This window comes from Diadema setosum, chromosome 22, assembly GCF_964275005.1.
Source record: "Diadema setosum chromosome 22, eeDiaSeto1, whole genome shotgun sequence".
NCBI lineage: Eukaryota > Metazoa > Echinodermata > Echinoidea > Diadematoida > Diadematidae > Diadema > Diadema setosum.
In genome coordinates, this window is record NC_092706.1 from 22,856,125 (window position 1) to 22,870,935 (window position 14,811).

Below are 14,811 nucleotides of genomic sequence, written 5' to 3' on the forward strand. Positions count from 1 at the left end.
GTCTCTTCAGAAAATCTCTCTGGGGCTCAGTCACTTCAAAGGTATCTTGAAATTGAGGCTCTGGGATATCTTCACCTCTTCTCACAATCCGAGGAGGTGAGGGTTCTGGGGAAGAGTCAATTTCTGAATCTGCAGCATCTTCCTCAGTGGACTCACTAGTTTCACTTCTTTCGCGGAGCTCTTCTTTTGTATCCACTTGGACCTGCCTACGTAGCTCTTCCAGGAGGTCATCATCTTGGATGTCCTGTTCAAAATCCTCAAACTCATCATCATCACCAGAGTCATCAATGTTCTCTGGGGCAAGGCTGCCTCTTGCATTTGCTTCTGGAAGTGTCGGAAATTCATCACTGTTAAGGCGCATGTACGCGGCGTGATGTCCACTGGCTCCTGGCTGAACGAACGTTGCAGATTTACTCCAAATGTTTTGTCCTTGATTCCACGAGGACACGATGTCCTGCGTCTTGCCATTGACGGAGGGAGCGCTCGCTCCTTTCTGCCGGGTTGGAGTGGATGCTGCTTTGCGTGGGTGGAAAGTAGCGGCACTGGGATTGAGCCGTTGCTTGGCAGCTGCGATCTCTTCCTGGATCATCTCCATTGTGGTTTCTGGGGGGACGATGCTGTTGTTCCTTTGGCACTCCTGGAGGTACCGTACCCAGGTCATGTGACAGCTTCCCACAGAGCACAGTGCTACTGGATCACCAACGACAATGATGAGTGATTTGGCCCTGGTGAAGGCTGTGTTCAGCAGATGCTCATCTGACAGGAATGCGTAGTAGAATTCGCTCTCATGCTGAGTTCCTGTGCCTTGTGGAATGGCTGTGATGTGGGCTTTATTGAGCGTTTCCCGAGTCCGAACAGTGCTAATCACAATGGCGCGGAACTGCTTGCCTGTACACAAATACATAGTCAACGAAGAGTTACCAAGTTTTGTCTGTGCAAGACATTATATATATTTTATGTATACACATATATTGTATATAACTTTGTTTTAGTTGACAAAAAGAAGCATTCTCAAGGCAACGACACATTGAATTAATTTGACTTGGAAACCACATTAGGAACTGCTCACAGTTTGACATCTAGCTTTAAGTGGGACCCTGCAGTATACTTGTGAGGGATCAATTGCAATCAAAAAGTGGCATAGCCCTCTGTCATAAGTATAAGTACAGAGCATTTTGAGGAGTGAACTGACTGCGGTCTCAGACTTTGCCATCTCTCTCAAAAGTAGTCCATGAGTCTGTCCCTCACATCTGACATGTCCAAATATCATGACTTGCAGTTTTAGCAAATGGGTTCTCTGAAGGTGGAGTTAACAATATGGGGTATGGGGGGGGGGGGGGAGGGGGGAGGTCACTCCCAGTATGAACATGCAAACTCTCTCATATTTTGACAATGTTTATGATCTTCTATCTCTTGTACCTTGTACATTCTGCACAGTGTCCACTGTGACAGATCCGAGGCCTCGTCGACGAAGTTCCTTTCGGATGAGGTGGACCTAGGACAGGGTGAAACATCAAGATAATAATTAACATTCTCAGAGTCTGCAGATTTCAAATTTTCCAGCTGTACTTCATGGAATTTCTTCCAATAGAGGTATATAATCAAGTCTTTTTTTTTTTGCCAGAAACTTTGAACAGTGCATAAAATGCTATTTGGTTTTCTGTGCTAGATGCCACACTTAAGCAAATAAAGGGTTAATCAATTCAAACACTCTGCTTTCTAAATAAGCAAATAGATGATCTTTTCATTGCTAAGTTTCTCACACTGCAGAGTTAGTCTTTACTGAAATTGCTAAAGAGGCATGATCAAATCTAGTTCCAGACACATTTCCTTTCATATTCCTCTCTGAAAAGGGAATTGTGATGAGATACATTGCATGGATACTGCTATCAAAAAATCATTTGAAATCTAGCAAAATATATCACAACATATTACAGTCTCTGCTACCTCTGAACGAGACCCAGGACCCTACCTGAAGGGTGTAGGCAGTGAGGACAGCCACTTTCTCTCCGTCTAGCTCACCCCACGATGGGGGCCAATTCTGGATGAGGTCCTCCACTATGAATGCCACTTGCAGCATCTCCTGGTTGTTGACGTACGACGTTCCCACCAACCTGTCCTCGCCCTTCACCAGGTAGAAGTTGAGGGGGTAGTAGAGCGGGTGCTTGGGGTGCGAGCCTCGTGCCTCCAAACGGGTGCGGTAGTAGGACACTGCAAGAAAGTCCAGGATCTCTGCACAGGTGCGGTAGTTGTAGGTCAGCAGGAGGTCGTAGAAGCAGTGCTTCTGACGACTGAAGGTGAAGAGGCGCTGGAGGAGAGAGATGTCAAACCTAGCCTGCCTGGCTCGGGCTGAATAGACCTGCAAACACACAAAGATATGCAGACAAACAGGTGATATACATGTTGTAGATACGGTAAATTTTCTTTTTATGCTACAAACCCACATGGGTGCCTTGAGCATTTCTTGCTCAACAGTTAGAACCATGAAGGCATGAATGTTGACATGTAAACAAAACATGGGTTTCTGGATTGGAAAAGCACTGTATCTGCTCATTAAAAATGATGTGTTCATTTTTTCAAATAAAATTGTGACAAACGTAACATTACCTCTTTATGTGCCAAGATGTTAACCCTGTGTGGCACATTATTCTGCTATTGCAATGCAGGCATGCTTTAGAAAAACATGTTTTTAATCTCAACATAACTTTCAATAGATTTTTTTTTTATGCTTAACATGCAGTGAGCACAGTTGGAAGGAAAATTCCAAGTTCTATTGTAAATTTTTACGACAAATCCATGATTAATTTTCTTTCAAATGACCAGCACCGTTATTATTGTCCAGGCATGAGTTTTGTACACAAAACAATGATATAAATTCAGCATTTACTTGAAAATTTACTTGAACAGGGAACACCGCTTGCTACAATCACCAAACAATGGAAGATCCATGTGAGAGAAATGCATCGCAAGTGAAGCTTTCCTTGTACTGTGGCATTTGGCGATTTATTGATTGGCTTGGATTTTCACCTGCCCCCTGATCCTTGACCCGAAAATTCTCAATAAAATTCATTATTACGCAGTACATGCATATGTACCAAGTTTTATGAAGAGAACGTGAGCCATAATATTTGGTTATTTCAAAACTAGAAATGTCGCTATGGCGACTGATGCCTCCGCCATAATGTATGATTCTCCCAATAGGTGTATAGTACAATGTCTTCACAATATGTGATGACAGTTCACATAACTGGCAAAATATTGAAATGACAGGTTTGTCAGAAATATCTTGAATGTTCACTTTCCTTGAACTGTGTTTGCTATAACTGTCTAAGAACTGACCTTTGACCTTTGGCCTTTTGCTGATTTCACCAAAAATCTAATCAAGTAATTGCCCCATCATGCTTTATACTTGGACTAAGTTTGGTAAAATTTCAGTCAATATTACTCAAGTTATCGCGTAAACGAAAGCGGACGGACGGACAACCCGAAAACATAATGCCTCCGGCACCACTTCGTGGCGGAGGCATAAAAAATTAGTTTTACTTGACCTTTCACCTTCAAATTTTGACCCCATGGCCCAAGACTTTCCCTAGTGAATATTTATCTTGTAATACATTTGTATGTCAGGTTTCATGAAAATACCTTCAGGCATTGCAGAGAGATGAGGAAAAAAGTGACATTTTAGGAATTTGTTCTTGACCTTTGATCTTGAGCTTGTACACCCAAAAATTGACTTCATCCATACATACAGCAAGCTGCATTGGATACCTTGAACAGATCTTATGTTATGTGATTCACAATATTGATTACGGATGGAAAGACGGAAGGACAGATGGACAGACGGATGACCTGACAACATAATGCCTCCAGCGACACTTTTGTGATATTAAATGAAAGATAGATCCTACATCAGTAGAAAAATTGTGAGCTAAGAGAATTAAGTATTCTAAAACCAGAATTCAGCAACATTTCAGGTCTTAGATGTGTTGGGTCACAGGCCTTCTCCTCTTATTCCTCCTTGGCTTTCATGGAAAGGAACTAATCTGCACAACTGCTATCATTCCATAAGTGCAGCTTGCATCTGCAATGAATCAAAGGGTGGGGTGGGGGGTTGTGTGAAGAAACAGAATTCTGTGACCTCTGACCTTTGGGCTGATCTGCTTGTGATCTCCTGCCAGCACCACACAGGTGTCATTAGTGGCCAGCTGTAGGGGGATGATAGCCTCTGTCTCTAGGGCTTGCCCTGCCTCGTCTATGATGATGTGGGTGAAGTACTCCCGCAGGCTGTCGTCACGGGTAAGGTGCACAGCTGTTCGTAGTGTTGCTATGACGATATTCGGTGTCCTCCGCCGCTCCTCTTGTTGCGTCTTGGCGTACGCGGCCCAATCTGCAGAGGTGGTGTCACAACATATCGTGCAATAAAATATTCATGTTAATAGCTTTGTTGAACTTAGTTTGCCAGTCTAAAGGTATGCTAGATTACACTTTTTACTAAAGCAAGTTTGTTGCAATCATACAGATATGACAGTTTTGACTATTGTGGTCTTTCTATAAGAAGCAAATTGGTTGAAGATGAGCATGAGTCAAATTTGAACAAGTTGCGCAGCAAGGAAACCGAGCATTCTTCTTTATGTACACATATGCATCTACAAGCATTCCCTGCCTGTGATCTGTATGATCATTAATGAAAACCAACTCACCGTGAAGTTCGACGTCGTACGGATGCCTCAGGTTGCCTGCCTCGTCCAACAAAACGTACTTCATGACGGTCTCGCTGATCGTCGACTTCTGCCGCTCGACGGCATACATGCGGACCATCCTCACCAGATCGCAGGTCTCCTGGCAGAATTGATGCAGGTGCTCAGTGATGTACAGGTCAGCAGCACTGGCAATAATGAGTCCAAGAACAAGACCAATTTATCAAGGAGGATGGTAGTAAAAGGAAGGATTACAAGATTGACGTGAAAGGCGAGAGGGTTTTAATGTATACAACAGCAACATCAGTAGAACACATCAGTGAAAGTTTGAGGAAAATAGAACAATCGATTAAGTTTTGGTGTTGGAACTGCTGGATGAGGAGACTACTAGAGGTTACGACATGTGAGTGGACAACAGAATTAAGAAAATATAAAGGGAATTCCACAAAAATTACTTTTTCATGAAAATTACACATTCCATCAACGTGATACTGACATATGTTAAGGGTAGCGATTATTCCCCCTGCTTTTTGAAAGTGGTTAGTCATATGCTCTTTTACTATGCTAGAAAAGTGAATTTTTGTGGAATTCCCTTTATATTTTCTTATTATTGTTGTCCATTCATATGTCAAAACCCTAGTAGTCTCCTCATCCACTGGTTCCAACACCAAAACTTTAACAAGAGACCCGCGGGTCTAGCGCTCACCTGAGTATCGCAAGTTCACCTTTCACGCAGTCACTAATCTAAATTATTCACAGCTCTACTAAAATTTGACCAGGCATTCTCAAGTAGAAGATGAAAATGTACAATAAGGGCCCAAATTTTTTAAGATTCCTTAATTTGGGGGGATTGGGGCCCCCTGGGGCCCTCTGGGTGGGGCATGGTGCCCATTTTGATAAATTGAGATCCTGACCCCCTAGGGATGCTACCTGCCAAGTTTGACGAAAATCCATCATGAGGTTTTCAGGAAGAAGATGAAAATGTACAATTCAGGCCCCCATTTGGACCTTCCCACCGCCCCCCCCCCCCCTGCCCCCAAGAGGGGCACCCCTGGATTTGCTATGAACAAACTTGAAACTACAGTCATTAATGTACTCACTCATAGTATTATCTTAGCTCTATAACTTCTGATTCTAGAGAAGATTTTTAAAGATTCCTTCATTTTGGGGGGTTTGGGCCCCACTGGGGCCCCTGGGTGGGGCATGGTGCCCACTTTAACAAATTGAGATCCTAACCCCCTAGGGATGCTACCTGCCAAGTTTGGTGAAATTTGGTCATGGGGTTCTCAAGAAGAAGATGAAAATGTATAATTTAGGCCCCATTAGGACCCCTCCCCACCCCCCTCCCCTGGGTCCCAAGGGGGGCACCCCTGATTCTGCCATGAACAAACTTGAAACTACAGTCATCAATGTACTAACTCATAGTATTAACTCAGCTCTATCACTTCTGGTTCTAGAGAAGAAGATTTTTACAGATTCCTTAATTTTGGGGGGTTTGGGCCCCCCTGGGGGCCCCCTGGGTGGGGCATGGTGCCCATTTTAACAAATTGAGTTCCTAACCCCCTAGGGATGCTACCTGCCAAGTTTGATGAAAATCGGTCTTGGGGTTTTCAAGAAGAAGATGAAAATGTAAAAAGTTTCCGCACGACGGACGACGGACGACGCACGCCGGACGCCGGACGAAGGGCGATCGCAATAGCTCACTGGAGCCTTTGGCTCAGGTGAGCTAAAAATTCATAACTTTTGCATCAATTGTCAGATTTTCCTCAAACTTTCACTGATGTGTTCTACTAATGTTGCTGCTTTCACTCAACTCACATTTCTCTTTGGGTTTGGGTTTGGGTTCCCTTAAACTCTGATCTCAGTATTGATCAGTGTTTTAGTAGAAGCCATGATAAAAATCATGGGCGTACATACTCGAGCAGGATTCGAACCTACTACCTCCTGATCACTGGACAGGCGTCATCTCCACTAGACCACCGAGCTTTCATCCTACAGCAAGTGTTGGTTCTAATCCTTATAGCATGCAGCGGGTACTGCATAATTATTGAAATTCATGAAATTTTTCCTCCGAAAACTATGAATCAACAAACTATGAATTTCCCCAACTATTAAAACCCCAAGGCTCCACCCGACGTTACAGTGCAACCAACCTGTTGGACTGCGTGCAGATGAGGATGCGGGAGTCATTGCGGAGGATCAAGGTGCGCATGATGGATTTGGCCATCGTGTACGTCTTCCCAGTGCCAAATGGACCAAAGATGATGACTGGTCCCTTGCCACGGAAGGAAGGGTTACCACGGAGACCGCCGGCACTGCAGATGTAGCGGGCCGCTTTCTCTTGACGGGGATTCATCTTTTCCACCCGACCCTCCACCTCATGCCACTTCACGACCTCAAATCTGGCAGGACATACAGAAAAATAAACCGCAGTGCATATCAAAAAAAAAAAAAAGAAGCTAATCCAACTCTGGAGGGCTACTATTTCTTTTAAGTTCATGTGCTCAGTCATGTATGACATTTATCAACATAATTAGGAACCAACTGAAAGATAAAGAGTTTGTCTTTCAAAACAATCAATATTGTGCTCTCCATAGCTGACAGTTATGAAATAGTAGCCCTCCAAAGTTGGATTACCTTTTTTTTTATACCCACTGTAAAATGAACAATACTTGTGTGCTTGCTTTAGTATTTCTTTGTTTGTTTGTTTGTTTTTTATTATCTCATCCCATCCATTTTGGTCTTCACTTGAATGCATTACACAGCAAGGCTGCCAACTTCCATGCCACATCACGAATATTCTAGAAGGCTTTCAAGGGGATATATTATGTATTACATGCATTTCAACCAGTAAAATGTTTGATGGAAGCGCTATTGCTAGCCGCAAGTCGCAAATATTATACACTCTCATACTCGCAAGTTCTGACAGGCAAATGGCTGCCAGCCTATGTGATAATCTCTGTCACCCATGATGGACAGTGACTCTTTTACTTTTTTTTTTAAACAGAACAGATCTCTCCATTGACTCACTTGTCTTTCTGGGGATAGGGCGGGAAGAGGACGGTCATACAAGACAGATGGTCAACGGCATGGTGCATGTAGACAAAGGGGAGACGGTCAAGCTGAAACTGGACGATGACTGGCACAGATTTGTTCCCCACGTCGTTTCCGAAGCTGATGTGGGACACGAGATTCTGCTCGTCCACGCACTGCTTGCTCAGCTGTACACAGACAATGTCGTCAGAGTTGCTCTGCGCTATAGTGTTCTGTGCATCCAGAGAAAGAGAGAAAAAAATAATTTTGCTATTACCTATTCTACGGCAAATAGTCACTGACTAGCAGTCATCATATGGACTGCATTGTATGAGATCTCATAAAAATGCCCTCTGTGGACTAAGTGATAGCTCGGCTAGCCAAAAAGTACTGTATACACCAAATATTTTGTGAGGTTTTCATTTTCGTGAATTTCGCGAAACAGGTGCTATTTGCGAAATTAAAGACATGCGAAAACATTGACACAGATCCTGGGGTAATGTTATGTATGTTTGTACATTTCTCCATTCAGTACAAGACTCCATGATCGCGAATTTAAACACTTTTGAAATCATCAAGAATTCCAGATTCACAAAAACTTAAGACTCACGTAATATATGGTGTATACAGTAAAATACACACATATGAAAGGTATAGACTGACTTTATCATCACAACTGCATGTGTAGTAGTTGCAACTGTGTGCATGCAGGGGTCAGCAATACATAGCTCAACTCTGATTCAAGAGATGTATTTCTATAGAGTGTCAACCAAGCATAACATTGCTCTAGTTTGTCTACTTCTGAAGTTGGTAAGGAAGACTTGACATAAAAATTGTTCTTGAAGAGAAAAAAAGTATATATCCCTCAATGCAATCAATGTGATGCTGCAGAGCTTCGAGCTGTACAAATGTTGTCCTTTCGTGGAGTCAGTAGGAATTTTTGAGACGAAAATTATTGTGATATGTGTTTAATAGTAATGCATTTCATCACATAGAAAAAGCAAAGCCCTTGGTGGACTTTAGGGATTCAGGTGCCACAGTTGGGTGTGACCCCAGCATCTTCTCTTTCAAAACCAAGCGCACAATCTACTCAACCGCAAGACTTCTAGAAATCACCCTCGTCCTTCAAACACAGAAGCTCCCTACCTTCATAATGAGAGCCTCGTACACTACGTCAGTTTCCTGGTTGAACTTGATCAAGACTCTGGAGACCTTCTGCTGGACGATCTGCGACGCTTCCGAGTCGTCAAAGAGGGAGTGCTCCAGCTTGATGGTGCCGTACAGCTCACCGTGCTGAGCGTAGTTTGTCCCGTACGGGTAAGAAAACTCCGCTTGAGGAGACACCGTCATTTCTGTGGCTGTACAGTATCTAGTCAAGAGATAATACACATAAGAAAAAGAAAAAGATATGCATAGTGTAGATTGTTTGAAATTAATTTTTTGCACTGACTGGACAGATGTCTGAAATCTAATTGCCGATGAATAGAGTTATGGAATCCCCTTAATCCTTATTGTGTCCCTAAGGACGTCCTGTTAGACTGAGGCACATTGCTACACCTAAGTGGTTATGGTAACATGGAGTTTTATTTATTTCTGAATGTTTTAATACAATTTGTTTTTGTTTTCTTCATTCTACGATGCATGACATCTCTCTGTGAAATTTTGTAAAGCACTGATTAACAGGTATCACACCTTGTTATAGAATGAACCATTGCGAGCCTTATCAAGTTGTTGTACCAAATAAGTGAAAATAAATCAGGGGAATATGTAATAAATCAATAAGCCGTACAAGCTTGGTAAGAACTAATCAGGTATGGCTTAAGAATGAATTTCTACACAAAATGCATCATATTTGGAGATTGGAAACATTTCCATTTTAATTCAGAGGGACTTCATATGCTGTGGCACAAACACAACAACACAAAAACAACAACACAACACAAACAATGTTTACAGAGGCTAAAGCTGTGTCTCCTCTTTAACCCTGAAAGGGGCGGGGGGGAGGGGGGCAGAATCCTTCCAGACGTTTTGCGCTATAATTCTGAAATGCGAGAAGGCCTCGTTGCCAGGCTTCTTGACTTTCTTTGTTCAAGTCTCGCGCAACGTTTGAGATCAAATTTGCAACGTCCGCATGTCCGCCCCCTCCAGTTTTAGCATAGCCACAAAAGCCCGGCCTGATTAGGGTTAAGGACCTCTGAGCAGAGTTTGAGAAGGCCCATCCCCTTTTCAAATTTCAGTAATGAAGTAAAACAAATCAGCTTACCTAGATACGAAAACCGAAAGACACTGAATCTTTTTCAGATTTTATACACTGTAGATGTCTTTTCTTTCATATTTTATTGGTAACATGTTTACGTCATTGGGGACTTATTCACAGGTGCGAGACCTACAAAGTTGAAGTCTACAGCATCCCCCAATAGCAGGATGGCCAACAGAATCAGTCTTACTTTGTGAGCCGATCCATGCACTCCAGCTCCTCAAGGTTCAGCATCCTGTGCATGTGGATTCGGTAGTTCTCCGAGTTCATCCTCCGATCCTCCTCAACGTCCTCCAGACCGGACAGTATGCTGGGTTGCTTGTACTCGGCCACCAGCCTGCCAAATGGAAGCAGATGTGAGAATGTAAGAAACAGGGGGAAAATGAGCAAAGAAAAATGGGATTCCACTGGGACTCAAACCCGAAAATTTGCAAATTTGTAAGCAACTAGAAGCAAGTGCAGAGCACAAACTTCCGCCAAGGCCGCATTGACTGAGTCACAAGACATAGAACTGTGCTCAATTCCTTTCAAAATATAATCTTTGATCCCAATTATGATCCAGATTGACACCACAGAGTAATTACCTCAGTCTTTTTTTTTTCCACAATAGACTATCTGGATAATCTCATCAATATCTATACATGTACGTCCATAAGTTTTTTTAAAGAAATAATGTGGGAAGAAAAACAAATATTGTGTTAATTTTCATCTTTGGAGATTGATTTCGACTTCTTATCTGTTTCAGTGTGATTATTGCATAGTGGTGAATATGTTCGTCAAACTGTTAAACGTCATGTGGGTTTGTTTGGTGCTTCTTTTGGTTGTTTTATCTCCGGCTCAATCCTACAACCCAATTACATATGACCAACGTGTACTACATGAACTTGCTGGAGCCGTGGCGTCGCGAGTCACGCCCATGGATTTGCCTTCATGGGTACCAACGAGAAACGACTCGTGGACGCCGCCACCGGATCAGCGTCGACACAGACGCCGTGGTAGGAAGGGTGGTGTGAGACAACGTGTCAAAAGGAGAGGACAACGCCCACCCTTACCAATACTAACGCTGTCTAATCTAAGGTCGGTAAGAAACAAAATTGATGAAATCCGAACTGGTTGCAAATATTTTTCCGAGTTCAGAGACTCCAGCATACTCTGTTTCACCGAGACCTGGCTATCAAATGACATACCCAACGACATTATTGACATTGATGGATTTGATATCTTACGTCTGGACAGGTCCCAAACTGCAACTAATAAATCAAAAGGAGGTGGAATTTGTATGTATGTGAACAAACGCTGGTGTCAGAATTTTCAGATAAAGAAAAGTATATGCAGCGCCAACATTGAACTAATGTGCGTGGCTTTACGTCCCTTCTACCTTCCCCGAGAATTTAACCAAATTCATGTTATTTTGGCATACATCCCTCCCGACGCAAATGCTGAGGTGGCGTCAAACTTGGTTTATGACACTGTACAGTCTATGTGTATTTCTTCCCCCGACTCGCCAAAGATTGTTCTGGGAGATGTTAATCATTGTGAGCAGCCTCTCAGTGAAGCCCTGTCTACATTTGTTCGATGTGTCAGTGAACCTACACGGGGAAATAAGATTTTGGACCAATGTTACTGTTCCATTGCCAATTCTTACAAGTCTTTTATTCGTCCCCCGATTGGAAGCTCTGACCATAATGTCGTTCATCTTTTACCAAGGTACCGTCAAAAACTTAAAACAACAAAACCTACCAACAAAGTTGTGAAAGTGTGGGACAAACCTGCCATTGATAGACTACAATCTTGCTTTGAAACTACGGATTGGGATGTTTTTCGCGATGATAACGTTGATGTGGAAACGGAAAGGATAAATGATTATGTACGTTTCTGCATAGACAGCTGTGTTCAAACAAAGCCAGTGAAAATATATCCCAACCAAAAGCCCTGGATAACTAAAAAGGTGAAAGATGCAATGAAGCAAAAAATTGCTGCTTTCTCTGCAAATGATCGTGCTGCAGTATCTGAGAGCGCAAAGAAAGTAAAGAAAGAAATTAAGAATGCAAAGCTTGCATACCGAGACAAATTACATAACAAGTTCAAAACAAACAATCCCCGTGACGCCTGGACGTGCATGAAAGAGATGACGGGTTTCTCCTCGAGGAAAAGCTACCCTTTCCTATTTGCATCTAACCCCCTTGACAAGGCGAATGACCTGAATGAATTTTTCTGCCGATTTGATAGGGAAGGATGTGTGAATCCAATTGCTCCACCTGAACAGCTTTTGTGTGACGACCCATCACAATGCAGTATCACCATCGAAACTTGGGAAGTCGCGAAACAGTTCAAGCGCGTGAATCCACGGAAAGCTTGCGGGCCAGATCATATCACCGGGAAAATTCTCAAAGAATGTGCTCATCAGTTGGCAATTCCTTATGCTGCACTCTTCCGCAAGTCACTGAAGGCACACATAATTCCTAAGTGTTGGAAATCTGCTGTTATTGTTCCCGTTGCTAAGAAACCGCGTCCAAGTGAGCCGGATGACTACCGTCCGATTGCTCTTACGTCACAAGTCATGAAGTGTTTTGAGCGAATTGTGTCCAAGCGCCTCATTGATCCGTTAAAGCAGCAGGTGGATACATTTCAGTTTGCATATCAGAAGAATAAATCCGTAGATGACGCGGTGTTATCATTGGTTCACTCCATTCAAAGTCACACAGACAACCGCGACACATACGCTCGTGCTACATTTGTGGATTTCTCATCAGCATTCAATACCATGGTAGCAGGGAAGCTGATCGAAAAACTTCGGAATCTGCGAGTTGACCCCACCCTCATTCACTGGATTCGCGATTTCCTTGTTAACAGAACCCAACAAGTATCGGTTAGCGGTGTTCTTTCACGCCCGATGTCAATTAGTACCGGTTCTCCCCAGGGTTGTGTCCTGTCCCCCATTCTTTTCATACTTTATACTAATGACTGTCAAAGTGATTTTGAGGACACAAGCATACTGAAATACGCTGATGACACGGTCATAATTGGACTGATTACGAAGAATGACGAAACAACATATCGAAGAACACTGGACTCTTTCGTAGAGTGGTGTGACTGTAATTATCTCAAACTTAATGAAAAGAAAACAAAGGAAATTGTGTTTGATCACAGAAAAAGACAGAATGATGTTCCAAGACCAGTTGTCATCCACGACTCGGTTATTGAAATTGTTCCAAAATATCAATATCTTGGTGTAATGATTGATCAGTCGTTAAACTGGGAAGAGCAGAGCAAACAAGCACTGGCAAAAGGCCATGCAAGGCTTCACTTTTTGAGGAAACTAAAATCCTTTCATGTTGACAAACCCATTCTCAAACTCTTCTACACCGCTGTTGTCGAGAGCACCATTCTATATGGTTGCCTCTCCTGGTATTGCAGTCTTAGGAAAAGAGACCAAATGAAAATTCAAAAGTTATTGAATCAGGCAGGTAAAATAGTCGGAGAAAATTTCAGCCTAGATGACATGTGCACTGTTCGTATTCTTAGGAAGGTAGAGAATATCATGAAGGACCCCCATCACCCTCTTCATCAATGTTTCTGTTGGTTAAGATCTGGTAAGAGACTGCAATCTGCAAAATGTAAGACAAACCGATATCTGAATTCTTTCATTCCATTTGCAATTAGACTTTTGAATAGTACTCGTTAACCCATTAGTAGTTGAATTATCTGAGGTCGCCCGTGAGGTTGCTCACTGGGCCACCCGAGGCCGACCGCCCAAGTTCTGATAATTTTGTGTTTAATTGTTTTCATTGGTTTTCACACAGATTCTCAACAGTATCTGTGAACTCATTAGTAGTTGAATTATTAGAGGAAGCCGTGGGGTTGCTCCCTGGGCCATCTGAGGCCGCCCGCTTTTTGATGATTTTGTGTTTAACTGTTTCCATTGTTTCTACGTGGAATATGTGATTGAGTTATTTTAGGAAGGTTATGGGTCAGCAGGGATGTGTCGAAATTGTTTTTGTGATGAGTAAGTTGTTTGGTAGAATTATGGGCTTTCAAATGGATGTAATGTGATAGGGGTAAATGTATGGTGATTTTTGTATGTATGGGTTGGAAAGTTGTTGGGAGGAGGGGGGCATTGTAAAACAATAAAGCAGTTCTGAAGATGTTATGTTATTCCCATTATTATTATCATCATCACCCTCAACTTTTTTTTCCTTTGCTTATTCAGTCATTGACACAGACTGGTCATTATCGTCATCACTTCATCTTGGGATTTTACAGTTTTGGATTTATGATGCCATAGCTAATGATATTTGATATATGTTATTTATGAACTGTTATATATGCTTCCTTTTCTTTCTTATTCTTTTTCTTTCTTTCTTTTCTCTACCGCTGATCCTCCCTCTCTTTATATTTTTTTTCCCGGCAAGTTGATGTACAACTACAATGATTATATTTTTTAAGATTATTATATTTCAGAATTTGGGAAATGACTTTGTGCAATATTGGTGGACTTAGAAAGAAATTTATATGATATGATGATATAATCACTGATATTGTTTCTGTATGTTTTGATTTGTTTGCTGTGTTGTATTTTAGGGCGAGTTGGTTTGGGTTCCAGTCTATTATGGGCTGATGGGGGGGGGGGGGCGATATTGGGACGTAACAACAGGGAAGGCTTTTGAAGTTTTTAGCATCATACCAATGGAGTCCGTTTTTATGCAACGTTTTTATACGATTGTTCTTCTCAGTTTGATTTTGCATACATGTCCGGTTATGTATTTATTTGTCAAGTGCTATTCCGTGTTGTTCTTTTTTTTTAATGTATATATTGTATTTGTT

At 42.2% G+C, this 14,811-nt stretch overlaps 1 protein-coding gene across 1 annotated transcript in view; it reads right to left on the reverse strand.

The window, feature by feature from the left end:
* LOC140245214 (3'-5' exoribonuclease HELZ2-like) overlaps window positions 1–14,811 on the reverse strand; it is an 81,150-nt gene that overhangs the window by 21,761 nt on the left and 44,578 nt on the right. The window contains exons 20-28 of the mRNA XM_072324802.1: window positions 10,178–10,324; window positions 8,877–9,099; window positions 7,728–7,963; window positions 6,851–7,099; window positions 4,701–4,885; window positions 4,146–4,387; window positions 1,973–2,359; window positions 1,420–1,495; window positions 35–888 (exon numbers count right to left, since the gene is read on the reverse strand). Coding sequence (XP_072180903.1) covers window positions 35–888; window positions 1,420–1,495; window positions 1,973–2,359; window positions 4,146–4,387; window positions 4,701–4,885; window positions 6,851–7,099; window positions 7,728–7,963; window positions 8,877–9,099; window positions 10,178–10,324 — 2,599 coding nt within the window. The remainder of the gene's footprint in view (window positions 1–34; window positions 889–1,419; window positions 1,496–1,972; window positions 2,360–4,145; window positions 4,388–4,700; window positions 4,886–6,850; window positions 7,100–7,727; window positions 7,964–8,876; window positions 9,100–10,177; window positions 10,325–14,811) is intronic.